This window comes from Crocuta crocuta, unplaced genomic scaffold (assembly GCF_008692635.1).
Source record: "Crocuta crocuta isolate KB4526 unplaced genomic scaffold, BGI_CrCroc_1.0 scaffold45, whole genome shotgun sequence".
NCBI lineage: Eukaryota > Metazoa > Chordata > Mammalia > Carnivora > Hyaenidae > Crocuta > Crocuta crocuta.
Window position 1 is genome coordinate 1,216,743 of NW_027530544.1, and position 14,424 is coordinate 1,231,166.

The following is a 14,424-nucleotide window of genomic DNA, read 5'->3' on the forward strand; positions in this document are numbered from 1 at the left end:
CTAAGCCCCCAGGCGCCCCCTTTTTTTTTTTTTTTTTTTTTAAAGGAGGGGAGAACTGTTTCAGATTTTTAAATGTTTATTTATTTATTTTGAGAGAAAGGGTGAGCAGGGGAGGGGCAGAGACAAAGAATCCCAAGCAGGCTCTGCATTGCTAGCACAAAGCCCAATTCATGAACCATGAGATCATGACCTGAGCCAAAATCAAGAGTCAGATGCCAAATCAGCCAAGCCACCCAGGTGCCCCTTAAGAGAAGGAACTCTTATTGAATACCTATTGTAGGTGAGATCTTTTGCTGTGTTTTCTATCACAGTATCTCACTGAATCCTAGTGATAACTTGTATATAGTTACTTTTTCTTGTGCAGAGAAGGAAACAGGGTGAAGAATTTAAGGTACAATAAGGAATCATTTGTGATACTTCTTGGGTCAGACAGATCAGAGTTCAAATCCTAGCTTTGGTGCTTATTAGCTTTGTGATATTGGGCAAATTACTTCATTACTTTATTATTTTTAGTATATTTTTTATTGAGGTATAGTTGACACACAGTATTGCATTAGTTTTAGGTGTTCAACATAGGGATTCAGCAGCTCTATACCTTATGCTCTGCTCACAAGTGTAGCTACTATCCATCACCGTACAGCACTGTCACAATATCATTGACTGTATTCCCTATGCTGTACCTTTCATCCCTGTGACAATGATCAATAATGATTTCATAGCTGTAACGTATCTCCCACTCCCCTTTATCCATTTAGCCCATCCTCCAACCCACTTCCTTTTAGCAATCATCAGTTTGTTCTCTGCATTTACGGGTCTGCTTATTGTTCATTGGTTGTGTTTTTTAAATATTTATTTATTTTCGGGAGGGTGCAAGCAAGGGAGAGGAAGAGAGAGGGGGGACAGAAGATCTGAAGCAGGCTGTATGCCGACAGGCTGACAGCAGCGAGCCTGATGTGGTGCATGAACTCACAAACCATGAGCCACCCAAGTGCCCCAATTTGTTTTGTTTTTTAGATTCCACATAAAAGTGAAATCATATGGTATTTGTCTTTCTCTGACTTATTTCACTTAGCACAATACCCTCTAGGTCCATCCATGTTGTCACAAATGGCAAGAGCACATTCTTTTTTATATCTAATTAATATTCCATCATCCACATGTGCACACGAGTGCGTGCGTGTGTGTGTGTGTATCACAGATATATATATCCATCTTCTTAATACATTCATCTGTCGGTGGCCACTTAGGTTGTTTCTGTATCTTGGCTATTGTAAATAATGTTGCTATAAACATAGTGGTTCATGTATCTTTTTTAATTAGGAGGGTTCTGTTTTGTTTGCTTTGTTTGCTTTGGGTCAATACCCAGTAGTAGAATTACTGGACTGTATGGCCTTTCTATGTTTACTGTTTTGAGGAATCTCAATACTGTTTTCCACATTGGCTTCACCAATTTACATTCCCACCAACAGTGCATGAAGGTTCCTTTTTCTCCACACCTTTGCTAATGCTTGTTATTTCTTGTCTTTTTGATCACGTTAGTGGTCATCAGTCCTGCCCAGGCTTGGAGCCTGCACAAAGCCATGTTCGGAAGTTCAAATTATATGTAATGGCCTCTGAAGGCCACATCCTTTTCATGATGTCTGGCTCCAGGTCTAAGAGACCATCACTCACAAGGTGAAATTATTTTTAGCACTGTTCTACAAGGATGCTATTTTAATTCAAGTTGTTACTAGAGTTCATTCTAATTCTCTTCCTTCTTAGACCTCTTGTACCTATCTAATAACTAACACAAAACGAAGAGGGGCTTTGGGAAGAAGAGTACCCCTGTGTACACACAGACACACACACACATATCCCACCCTAGTAACTGTCCCAGTAAAAGTGGCAGAAGGGGGGTCATAGCAGGGACAAGGGGAGGTTCAGAACCTGCTGAATCAGAATCCCTGGGGCTCGGCTCTCTAATGACTAGGAGGTGATCTTCTTTGGAACCCCTGGTAAAGGGGCAGGAGCATTGGCTTGGGAGTTACACAGACAGTGGCTGAAATCTTAGCTCAGATATTAGTATTATTAGATGACGCTGTTTGAATTCTCTAACCTTTCCTAGCCTCAGTTTTGTCATTTGTAAATAGGGATGATAAGAATAGTGTCTCTATCTCAAAGAGTTACTGTGAGGATTAAATAAATAAGTATATGTAAAGCACTTAAAATGGTGTCTGACACATGGTAAGCTATGATGATGATTATTTTGCTCTCCCTCTTAGAGGTATTAATGGAATCTAAATAATCTTGGAAGCCTAAAATTGTGAGACTGTACAAGAAGCAGCAAATAGCATAATTCTTACATGAGTTTTGCTTTCAGCACCAGAACGTTTTTTAACTTTCTATAATGTATTTATTTTTTATAATTTACATCCAAGTTAGTTAGCACATGGTGCAACAATGATTTCAGAAGTAAGTTCCTTAAGCTCCTTACCCATTTAGCCCATTCCCTCTCCCACAACCCCTCCAGCAACCCTCTGTTTGTTCTCCATAGTTAAGAGTCTCTTATGTTTTGTCCCCCTCCCTGTTTTTGTATTCTTTTTGCTTCCCTTCCCTTATGTTCATTTGTCTTAAAGTCTTCATATGAGTGAAGTCATATGATATTTGTCATTCCCTGACCAACTAATTTCACTTAGCATAATACCCTCTAGTTCCATCCATGTAGTTGCAGATGGCAAGATTTCATTCTTTTTGATTGGCAAGTAATACTCCATTGTGTGTGTGTGTGTGTGTGTGTGTGTGTGTGTGTGTGTGTGTGTACCACATCTTCTTTATCCATTCATCCATGGTGGACATTTGGGCTCTTTCCATACTTTGGTTATTATTGATAGTGCTGCTATAAACATTGGGGTGCATGTGTCCCTTTGAAACAGCACCCCTGTACCCCCTTGAATAAATACCTAGTAGTGCAATTGCTGGGTCAGAGGGTAGTTCTATTTTTAATTTCTTGAGGAACCTCCGTACCATTTTCCAGAGTGGCTGCATCAGTTTGCATTGCCACCAGCAGTGCAAAAGAGATCCTCTTTCTCTGCATCCTTGCCAACATCTGTTGTTGCCTGAGTTGTTAATGTTAGCTATTCTGACAGGTGTGAGGTGGTATCTCAATGTGGTTTTGATTTGTATTTCCCAGATGATGAGTGATGTTGAGCATTTTTTCATGTGTCAGTTTGCCGTCTGGATGTCTTCTTTGGAAAGGTGTCTATTTATGTCTTTTTCCCATTTCTTCACTGGATTATTTGTTTTTTGGGTATTGAGTTTGGTAAGTTCTCTATAGATTTTGGATACTAACCCTTTATCTGGTATGTCATTTGCAAATATCTTCTTTATTTTATTTCTTTCTTTTTAAGTGTTACACACCATCATGACCAAGAAATTTGACCTCAGTAATATGCCACTCTCTGTGTTTCCATACTATGCCTCTTTGGGCACGGCCTTGTATGGAAAGGAGAAGCCCCTGATCAAGCTTCCAGCACCGTTCAGAGAATCATTAGATCCTCCCTTATGGAAGTTCTTGCAGAAAAAGCACCATCTGATGGATGAGATAAATGATGAAGTGAGGCATTGTCACGCTGAACTACTGTGGTCCGAACTCAGTGGTGAAGTTACGGTCAGACCTGCAACCACATTATTCAGTCTAGGTAGACTAAAGATCAGGACTTGGCGGGAAGATGTTTCCACATCATTCTCTAGCATCAAGTCTAAATATAAAGTCACCCCATTGAAAGTGGATCCCATAGTGTGGGACACCATAAAAAACAGTTTAGAAGATGACAAAATTTTGATTGAATTTGATACACTTATGGGGGTTGTAACCTTAGTGGGGAAATCAGAAGATGTACAGAACATTGAGCCACAAATCAAAGAATTAATAGAAAGTACAACTCAAAAAATTAAAAAAGAAGAGCAAAGTGTAAAGGAAAAAGTGGCCATTTCTCCAGGAAGGTATTCGCTTTTGTGTCACAGTGGTGTCCTGGAGCGTCTCCGCACTGAGTGCCCAGAGATGGAGATGTCTTATGAGGAAGCTTCTCAACACATGGGCTTCAAAGGACTCCACACAGATGTGTATAAAGCAAAGTGTGAAATACAGAAAAAGATATACATCATGGCTCAAAAAAACATCGAGCTTCCCCCTGAGATTTTCCAATTTTTGCAAAAAGTAAACCATGCAGAATTCTCTAAGTCTATTTTTATAGACCAGAAAATTCTTGCTGTTTATGAGCTAGAGGGTACAACTGTTCTCTTAACAAGCTATTCCTCTGAAGTCCTATTAGATGCTGAAAAGCAAATGATCAGTGCCTTAAGTTATAAGCACATAGACATTGAGGACAGGGAAATTCTTAATGTCAAGAAATGGAAAGGGCTCACTCGTAGTTTGCATAAGAAATATAATTCATCATCAAAGACTGTAATAATCAGTGAGTTAACCTCAGAAGCCAAAGCTAAGGTCGTCATTGCAGGCTTTGAGAGAGAAGTGAATGAAACCTACAGCTTGCTTTTTGACTTTGTGGAAGAACACACGAAAATAGAGAGATTGGTTGAAATAGAGGCTTCCATAATCATAGACTATTTGAAGACAGAAAAAAAACCATTCTTGCAAAAGATAAAAAAGACAAATGTTCAAGTAATTTTCAATGCTGAGAATAAACGAAAAGGCATTTTACTAATTGGCCCAAAGGCCAAAGTCCTGGACGGCATGTACATCATCAAGCAAGCCTGGGATTCCATCTGTGTTGAAAGCATCCATATTGATAAGCCAGGAGCCAGCCAGTTCTTCCAGGAGAAAGCACAGTACTATAAAAGTGAAGTCAAACGGTTATTTGGATGTTTCATTGAACTACAGGAGAATGGAGGGAAGGAGGGAGGCGGTGACACTGATGGGCAGAAGTGCTCCTTTCGGGCAGAGCTGGCCCCTGGAGTCTCCCTGATTGTGCAACAGGGCGACCTGACACGGTTTCCTGTGGAAGTGGTGGTGAGCACCGCAGATGAGGACCTGAAGCTCTCTGGTGGCCTAGCAGCTGCTCTTTCTAAAGCAGCTGGCCCTGAGCTCCAAGCAGACTGTGACCAGATAGTGAAGAAGATAGGCAAGATCCCACCTGGCCATGCCGTCATCTCCAAAGCGGGGAAGCTCCCATACCAGCATGTGATTCATGCTGTGGGGCCCAAGTGGAAGGGTGTCGAGGCCCTGAACTGTGTGCTCCAGTTAAAGAGAGCTGTAGAACAAAGTCTCCATTTGGCTGAAAACTACAAGTACCGGTCCATAGCCATCCCTGCTATGAGTTCCGGAGTCTCTGGCTTTCCCTTAGTCCACTGTGTGAGGACTATTGTTTTGGCTATCAAGAAAACCTTCCAGCATAACCAGGGTAGAAACACCTTGAAAGAGATTTACCTTGTGGATACAGCAGAGAAGGCTGTGAAGGCCTTTGTGGAGGCGGTGAAAACTTTAATTGAAAACCCCGTGCCTGCCACTGCTTTGCAGCCTGGTTTACCCACAGCAGTCCAGCCCCACTTGACAACAGTTCATGGAAACGGACAAATTTCATTGTCCCAGGGAAACCTGAGGCTCTTGCTGGTGAAAGGGGATGTGCAGAATGCTACGGTGAGTGTCCCTACCTACAGAACACCCACCAAGGTATGTGACTCCACTTAGCCAGGTGCCAAAGGAATATTAGGATCTAGAGAAGGAATCCCAAGCCGGCNGGCTGCTTCGGTGAGGCATTTACTAGCAGAGATTGGCCAGTTAATTGTGGGGTCTGCAAGTGTATTCAGATTGCTAGGTCTCCAGTCGATGTGCAAACCCACAGTAGGATCTTAACATTTATCCTCACCACTTACATATTCATACTTTTTCAGTTCCTTTATACCCATTATTTTGGCAAATCTAAGGTTAATTTCCTGTCAGATTTACTGAGAGCAGATACAGAAAAATTAGAATATTTGATGCGGGCAGAGGACAGTAATGTTGTCAATGGCGCTGAATCAAGATGAGCCACGTTACTCCTTGGTGACCCATGAACATCGCTTGGTCACATTCCCTCTCCTCTCTTCTCTGAGTGTCTGAATCTAGCCTGATTTAGAAAGTCTCTGTCAGGTCAAACCAGTCTACTCGTAGCTCAGACCTGCCAAGCTATGTTCATGCTGGTCCCCTCCCAAATGACTGCCCTGCCTCCCTCTGCCTGCTGCAGGGATTCCTATTTCCCAGATCCAACAAATCACTTCTGCTCTCCTGCAGGGACCCTATACTATTTATATATTGCTTTTTGACAGCTCTCTCTTGTCCTAGAGTGTTAATTAAACAAACATCTAGTAACCCTTTGCCTTGGATGACATTTTAACCTCTGAAATTAACATCCTCATTCCCCCCTCATAATGCCAAGCATGTGGCTCAAACATAGTCATCCTTGATGAATGTTTTTTGTTAGCGTCTGAAACAAATTGTTGGCTTTATCTTTAAGGCTGATGTTCTTGTCAACTCTATTCCCATGGATCTTGAGCTTAATAGAGGGCCCCTTTCTCAGGCCCTCTTGGCAAAAGCTGGGCCAAAACTCCAGAAAGAATTGAACATTGTTGGAGAAACGACAGTTGTTGACATGGGCACAGTTCTCCAAACCAGAGGATACGGTCTGCACTGCTGCCATGTGCTTCATGTGGTGGCTCTGAACTGGAGAGAGGACAGCACATCTTCATACAAGGTGGGGCCAGGAGTTAGGTTCTTTAGGAAATTGGGTAGCTCTTTGAACCCTCCTCTCAGTAGAATGTAGATTGCCTCTGTCACATTCTCAGCAGATTCTATCATTAGGGCTGGTTTGTTTGTTTGTTTGTTTGTTTGATTTGTTTTTTGTCTTTTTTAGCCCTGGCTGACTTCCCCGGAAGACTAGTTAATAATATAGATTGATTATAGTGCCCAATCATTATTAGGGCTCATTAAGAGTTATGGAAAATGACATGTCTTTAGTGGGGATAGCAAGGCAAGGGCATGAAGAATGGAAGAGGATGAAGGATTAGAACAGTATTTGCCATGCTTCTTATCTTCATTCCTGAGTGAGTTTGGATCTTTTTGGAGGGCCTCTGACATTCCCTTTTCCTTTTCCTCATCAACTCCTATATTTTTCTTTCCTTTTTGGACTGTTCTTAACCTCTGTTGAAAGCAGAGGAGTAGACAGATCACAGTCAAAGTTGCTAAGTTCTTGTCCTTTTTGTTTTGACTCTCATTTCTAGGAAAGATGCATAAAGATGTGCTTTGTGCCTTTCAGATCATGGGAGACATAATCAGAAAATGTTTGGAAATCACTGAGAGCTTATCCTTGAGATCAATTGCATTTCCAGCCATAGGAACAGGAAATTTGGGGTTTCCCAAAAGCCTTTTTGCTGAATTAATCATTTCAGAAGTGTTAAAATTTAGTAGCAAGACTCAACTGAAAACTTTACAAGAGGTTTACTTTCTGCTGCACCCAAGTGATCATGAAAATATTCAGGTACAGTCTCACTAATTTCTGGTTATTTTGGCAGCTGAGCCCTAATGTTCTCAAATGTCCTCTTGTCTGTGAGGTTGTTTTTTCCGTGTATTCCCTATACAGGTAAGTAAAGGAATAGTGTAGACTAGTTGTAGCACACCAAATTTCAAGCAAATTTGTGGATATAGAAAAAAATTTAACTTCTTATAAGGGAAAATTTCAAGCATTAATAGAAGTAGACAAAATAGTATAATGAATTCCCTGGACCCATCACTCATCTTCGCAATTATCAATCTCTGGCCAATATGTTTCACCTCTATCTCTATTTCTCTTCTTCCTATGTTTTTTTCTCTTTATTTATTTATTTTTTAAATTTAAATTTTAGTTACCATATAGTGCAATATTGGTTTCAGGAGTTGAATTTAGTGATTCATCAATTACCTATAGCACCTGGTGCTCATCACTACAAGTGGCCTCCTTAGTATCTATCACCCATCTAGCCCATCCCCCCACCCACCTCCCTCCCTCAGTCCTCAGTTTGTTGTCTATCCTTAAGAGTCTCTTGTGATTTGTTTCCCTCTTTTTTCTCTCCCCCCCTTCCCATGCGTTTATCTGTTTTTTTCCTTAAATTCCACATATGAGTGAAATCATTTGGTATTTGTCTCCCAAGCAAATCCTAGACATAACTTAATCCATAAACAATTCAGTATCTGTTTTAAACAACGGGATTCCTTTTTAAAGTTAACATAACCGCAATACTGTTTCACACAAAAATAAATTGAAAATCATTCCATTATTTTAGCAATTACCAAATCAATGTTCAGATTTCCAACTGTCCCATAAATGCCTTCTTTTGTTTTTATAGCTTGTTTGAATCAGAATCCAAATAAGGCCTATATATGGCAGGGAACTGACATACCTTAATCCTCTTTTAATCTAGGATTCCCTTCCATATGAACATGGAAATTTTGGCACATAACATAAAAGTTGTAGTCCTCTAAATGGGAGAAAGAACGGTTGTAGTCCTGTAAGTAATGTGAGGGGGATGTCAGGACGAGATACAACTAAAAGGTGGGGGCAGAATGAACTCAGCGCAGCCCCGTGTGAGTAGGAGAGTTGGGACTAGAAATACCAGAGCCTCTTCAGTTGTACAAATCCGTCCACCAGCTGCCCACCTTCGCACATGGTGCTTCCTTGCCTGCCCCCAGAGGCCCAGGGGCCTGAGCCTATGGCTCTGTAGTCTTCCCTGGGCCCCCTCCAGCTGCTCTATCAGTCTTTAAGCAAAAAAGTTATTCATTAAAAAAAAAATCTCTCCTGCTTGCTTAAGAGGAGAAAGAAAGTGATGATTTGAGGGTGTCACTAACAGGCAAAGAAATGGAATAGGCTCACTAACCCTAGAATACAGACACCAGCCTCTTGCCCCAGAGAGGACTACTCCCCTAGCGATTCCTCTCCTGGTACATATAAGAAGTTAAAAAATGAAGTGTTTCTGTCCATGTGACTACCTGTGTCATAATACTGTGGGTTTTTTTGGTTTTTTTTTTTACAACTGGCAAGATATCTGCTCTCACTGGTTATGAAAAGAACACATATTCATTGTAGAAANAGGGCTCAAACTTATGAACTGAACCATGAGATCATGACCTGAGCTAAAATCAATAGTCAGATGCTTAACCAACTAAGCAACCTAGGCATCTCTGAAAAGGAAATTTTTTAATGGATGCTAAATATTCCAACACATGGATGTACCAACATTTATTTAATCATTTCCCTGTTGGATTTTAAACTGTTTTATATTCTCTCTGTTATAAGTAGTATGTAATGAATATGCTTGTATTTATATGTTTGTCCACATATTTAATAGTTTTCCTAGAATGCATTTGTAGAAACAGAATTATATGTATTATTTTCATAATTTCAAAAATCTGTAATGAAAATAACACTTTGAGAGTTGTTCTTTCCTGAGTATGTGTGCATGCAAGATTAAAAGCCCTGATGAGTCAAATAATTTATTCATCTACTGAGGATTATAGTGGTCAAAACTATCTTTGTATTTTCAGGCATTTTCAGATGAATTCGCCAGAAGGACTAATGGAAATTCCATCAGTGACAAAATTCCCAAGGCTGAAGATAAACAAGGTTCAGTGAAGCTATTAAATGAGAAATTATTTCTAGTTGCTATGTAACTATTCAGTGAAAGATGGTAGTCATGCTTTTTATGAAAGAATCAATTACTGATAAAGATGTTAAATTATATCCCATACACCTGAGCATGTAAGACACTGGCTGTGTTTATGTGGCCTGAAGTGAAAGAGTAGGCAGGCTAAATTATATAGCCTGTACAATGTTTTTAAGTGGTGACAAGGCATTTTCTAAGGATGATGTGACTTGTTTTCTCAAATAGATACATTTAAAGAGACAGTACCAACCAAATGCTTCTCTGTCAAATTTGCTGTTGCCATATTCGAGTTTATCCTGTTTGGAGTTTGCTGAGGCTTCTTGAATCTGAATGTGTATGTTTCCCATCAAATTTGGGAATTTTTCAGTCTTTTCTTCAATTATTTTACCACACTGATCTCTCTCCAGTGCTCCAATAACAAGAATGTGAAGGGTTTTGATAGCATCCCACAGGGCCCTAGGATCTCCTTTTATCCTTTTTTAAAAAAATCTCTTTTCTCTCTGTTCTTCACCTTGGATAATTTCTATTAATCCACCTCCAAGTTCATGGACTCTTTTCTCTGTCCACGACCCAGCCAGTGAATTTTTTTACTTCAGATACTGTATTTTTCAGCTCTAAAATGTCCATTTGTTTCTTTTTTAAAAAATATATATATTTTTCTGCAGGGCCTCTATTTTTTCCATTCATGCCAAATCATTTCCATGCATTCAACTGTGTTTACTTTGACCTCAGGGAGCATAGTTATACCAGATGCTTTAAAGTCTTGGTCTGATAATTCCAACATCTGGATCATCTTGAGATTAGCATCTGTACTTGATTGTCTTTATCCTTGAAAACTGGTCACATTTTCTTTGTTCTTTGCATGACAATTTTGAATTATAGACTGAGCATTTTAAGTGTTATGTTGTGAAACTTGGGTCCTATTAAAATCCTCTGGGGCACCTGGGTGGCTCAGTAGGTTAGGCATCCCACTCTGCTCAGGTCAAGATTTCGAGGATTGCAAATTGGAGCCCCATGTCAGGCTCTGTGCCAACAGCTCAGAGCCTGGAGCTTTCTTTGGATTCTGTGTCTCCCTCTCTCTCTGCCCCTCCCTTGCTCATGCTGTGTCTCTCTCTGTCTCTCAAAAAAACAAAATAAAACAAAAAACATTTTTATTTTTAATTTTTTTAAATATTTTTATTTATTTCTAGGAGAGAAAGAGAGAGAGACAGCGTGAGCAGGGGAGGGTCAGAGAGAGAGGGAGACACAGACTCTGAAATTGGCTCCAGGCTCTGAGCTGGCAGTCAGCACATAGCCCGACGCGGGGCTCGAACCCACGAACCGTGAGATCATGACCTAAGCGAAAGTCGGACACTTAGCCGACTAAGCCACCCAGGCGCCCCACGAAAGACATTTTTAAAAAGCCTCTGGAAAATGGTGATTGTTTTGTTTGTTTTAGCAGTCAGTTCACTTCAAGGTTCTGTCTCACCTTCTGTGTGGGCAGCAGTTCCAATGTTAATTTAGTTTTCAAGGCCTTTGTCATACTGCTTGGGTCTGCCTCCAGGGGAGCTCAGGATTTATCACATTTCACACACACAAAATAGGGGCTTCTCTCTCCAGCTTTCACGTGTTTGGGACTCCTGCACTCTCTGGCTCAAGGGAGCTCATTTTCTAGATCTTCTGGCCAGAAAGACAGTGTTCTCTGGGAGTGTAAGCTGCCTGTTTGGTTGCCTTAAAATTTTTCATGGTAAGGATTGCCCTTGTGGGCAAAGTGGAGAGAGAGAGAGAGAGGGAGAGAAAGAAAGAGAGAGAGACGACCTCAGGTATTGCCCATACATAAACATACACACTTTTCAGACCACAAGGGCCCTTTGGACAGAAATACAGAGTGTTCCCGTGGTGCCACTGTGGAGTTCTGCAACTGGGCCCACCTTGAGGCAAGGTGAATTAAAAAGGAAAAATTATGGACAATCACGATGATTACTTCTCATACTCTTCAGCTCATAGAGACCCTTTCTCCTAATCCTCTGGCCACGAAGACGGGAATTCTCATTGTGCAATTCTGAAACTGGGCCACCTTGGGCCAGTGCTGGGAGAGAAAAAAGGAAACATTTCAAAACAAAATAAAATGGGAAACTCCCCTTCCCCCTTCCAGGTGGCTTCTTCGAGTATTGGCTTCCTCCCCCAGTCTGCCTGTTGTTTACTTTTCAGTTCTCAGTTAGTGGTTTTTCGTATTTATCCTGCATTTTTACTTGTAAATCATGAGTAAAATAGACAGTAGGGGGCCTGACTTCACCTTGGCCAGCAGCAGAAGTCCATGTTTGATATGTATTATATATGTGTATATACAATATATATTCTACTTTTATATATTATATATTATATGTATATATATTTAAAGTTTGTTTATTGTAAGAGAGAGAGAGACTGTGAGCAGAGGAAGGGCAGGGAAAGAGAAAGAGAGAGAGAATCCTAAGCAGGCTCTGCACAGTCAACGCAGAGTATGATGCGGGGCTTGAACGCACCAACCATAAGATCATGACCTGAGCAGGGGCGCCTGGGTGGCTTAGTCGGTTAAGCGTCCGACTATCGGTTAGGTCATGATCTCGCGGTTCGTGGGTTCGAGCCCCGCGTCGGGCTCTGTGCTGACTGCCAGCTCAGAGCCTGGAGCCTGCTTCAGTCTGTGACTCCCTCTCTCTCTGACCCTCCCCTGCTCACGCTGTCTCTCTCTCTCTCTCCTAGAAATAAAAAAAAAAAAAAAATCATGACCTGAGCTGAAATCAAGAGTCAGATGCTTAACCAACTGAATGACCAAGGCGCCCCAATACATATTATATTTTATAATCCTTTTTCAGAAATGGACCATCACTGGGGCTCAGAGACAGGGCTGTTAAGGGCTGGAGGTCACAGAGACCGGGAAGAAGTATGAGAGGAGTGTATGAGGAGCGTGAGATCTAAGTTGTTCTTGCTGTTGCCAACCTGGTGATGGACTCCATTTCTTTTCTTCTCAGTTCTCTATGGAACTGTGGTTAGCCCAGATGTAGGAAAGTATGAAATGAAGATTGGTCCCATCATCTTCCAGGTGGCCTCTGGAGATATCACCAAAGAAGAGGCAGATATGATTGTAAATTCAACATCAAACACATTTAATCTCAGAACAGGTACTAGACTTGTTGGATTTTGAGTAGTATAATTAGTAGTCAACTACAGTTGCTATAGCCAAACTGGCTTCTATAGCTTCGGTTTATTAATATTAATTAATAATTTTAAAATTATTTTGATGTGTTTTCTAATCATTGGTAACAGTTAATTTATAAATTTTTCTTCTTTATTATCAGAAACACCCAGGTTATAGGATTCCTTTGATGACTGGGAAAACTTTTAGTTAATGAGGCAATCATTCTGATTCAAATGTACTATTTTTAAAAATTCATGTTTGTAACCTTCTTGCTTTTCTCCTGGAGGGGTGTCCAAAGCAATTTTAGAATGTGCTGGACAAAATGTGGCAATGGAATGTTCTCGCCAAGGTAAGGCACAATACTATTTTTTGGTTCAAAGTTATAAGTGGAAGGCTGAATATGGAAGGCTTTAGAAAGGCTGGTGAAGGTCTTAGGACTGGGGAGAAAACATATTAATCTTAAAATCATACATTTGACCAAAGAATTCTAAGCATAGACAATTAGAAGTGAAAAGTAATCTCACAGTTAAAAAGAGAAAAAAAGATTCATCAAAGACCATATTTTAGGAGTCTCTTATTTACATAAAATGGTTTATGTGCCAAACCAAACATTTTGCTTTCTAAACAATCAAAGACTAGGTTCAGTATCTAATTTTGCTTCTCTCTGTCTTGTGTTTCCCAGTTCAAAAGGGCAAAAGTGATTATATAATTACTGAAGGTGGATTACTGAGGTGCAAGAATATTGTTCACGTTGTTGGTGGAAATGATGTCAAGAGATCAATGTCCTATGTTCTGCAAGAGTGTGAAAAACGGAATTACTCGTCCGTTTGCCTCCCAGCCATTGGGACAGGTTTGTAACCTCTGGCTGTCAAGGCGTCCACCTTTCCTTGGATTTGGGGCTGTTAATATAGTTAATGTTGAGTCTGAGTAAGGGTAGCTCTTCACTCCAACGCAGTCCCTGAAGGAGTAAGCAAAGACTGTGAGTGGTTAAAGAGGAAAAAAATCAAGAAAACTGAAGATAGTGTTGAATATTAGAGCGACATTTGCTCTCTACTGTGGTAGGGAAGAGAAAGGGAGGGAGGGAAGAGAAAGAAAGTCCATCTCTCCTTCCGGTTTCTCAGTCTCTTTCCCTTTTTTTTCCTGTCCCCTACGTTATTTAGTCCTTAGCCTCTTGCTCCATCGTTTCTCCACGGAGAACATCAATGCATCTGCTTGCACCTCTTAGTTGCTGACTCTCAGATGAGTATTCCCAGCCTTCTTTCACCACTTGCCCAGTTGGCTGTGTGGGTTGGCCTTAGGACATGTCCACATAGAAGCCTCTCAGTCACTAGAGCTTAATGGGTTTTGGTTCTAATGGCTCACAAATTCAACTCCAACTTTCCTCTTCTCAGCCTACTTGCCTCTTTTGTTTCCCTCAAACTATGTAATAGTTGTGTGGGTCTTCATGTATAAGGATGGTGCTTTGGGTTTACCATTAATAAGGTGATGCTTTTTGAGCTATTCTCTCAGGAACCTGAGTCATGGGTGTTGATTAGGAATTTCTGCTTGGTTTCCCTTAAGAGAGCTGGTCTGGGAAGCAAACATTTTCAGACTTGAAG

General features: G+C 40.7%; 1 protein-coding gene across 2 annotated transcripts in view; it reads left to right on the forward strand.

The window, feature by feature from the left end:
* The window catches only part of PARP14 (poly(ADP-ribose) polymerase family member 14), a 44,959-nt gene that overhangs the window by 15,843 nt on the left and 14,692 nt on the right, over window positions 1-14,424 (forward strand). The window contains exons 6-12 of one of the 2 annotated variants that reach the window (XM_077767610.1): window positions 3,387-5,635; window positions 6,492-6,728; window positions 7,290-7,511; window positions 9,551-9,629; window positions 12,660-12,809; window positions 13,113-13,175; window positions 13,509-13,676. In XM_077767610.1, the coding sequence (XP_077623736.1) occupies window positions 3,387-5,635; window positions 6,492-6,728; window positions 7,290-7,511; window positions 9,551-9,629; window positions 12,660-12,809; window positions 13,113-13,175; window positions 13,509-13,676 (3,168 nt within the window). The remainder of the gene's footprint in view (window positions 1-3,386; window positions 5,636-6,491; window positions 6,729-7,289; window positions 7,512-9,550; window positions 9,630-12,659; window positions 12,810-13,112; window positions 13,176-13,508; window positions 13,677-14,424) is intronic. The other variant, XM_077767611.1, reaches the window with a different exon arrangement.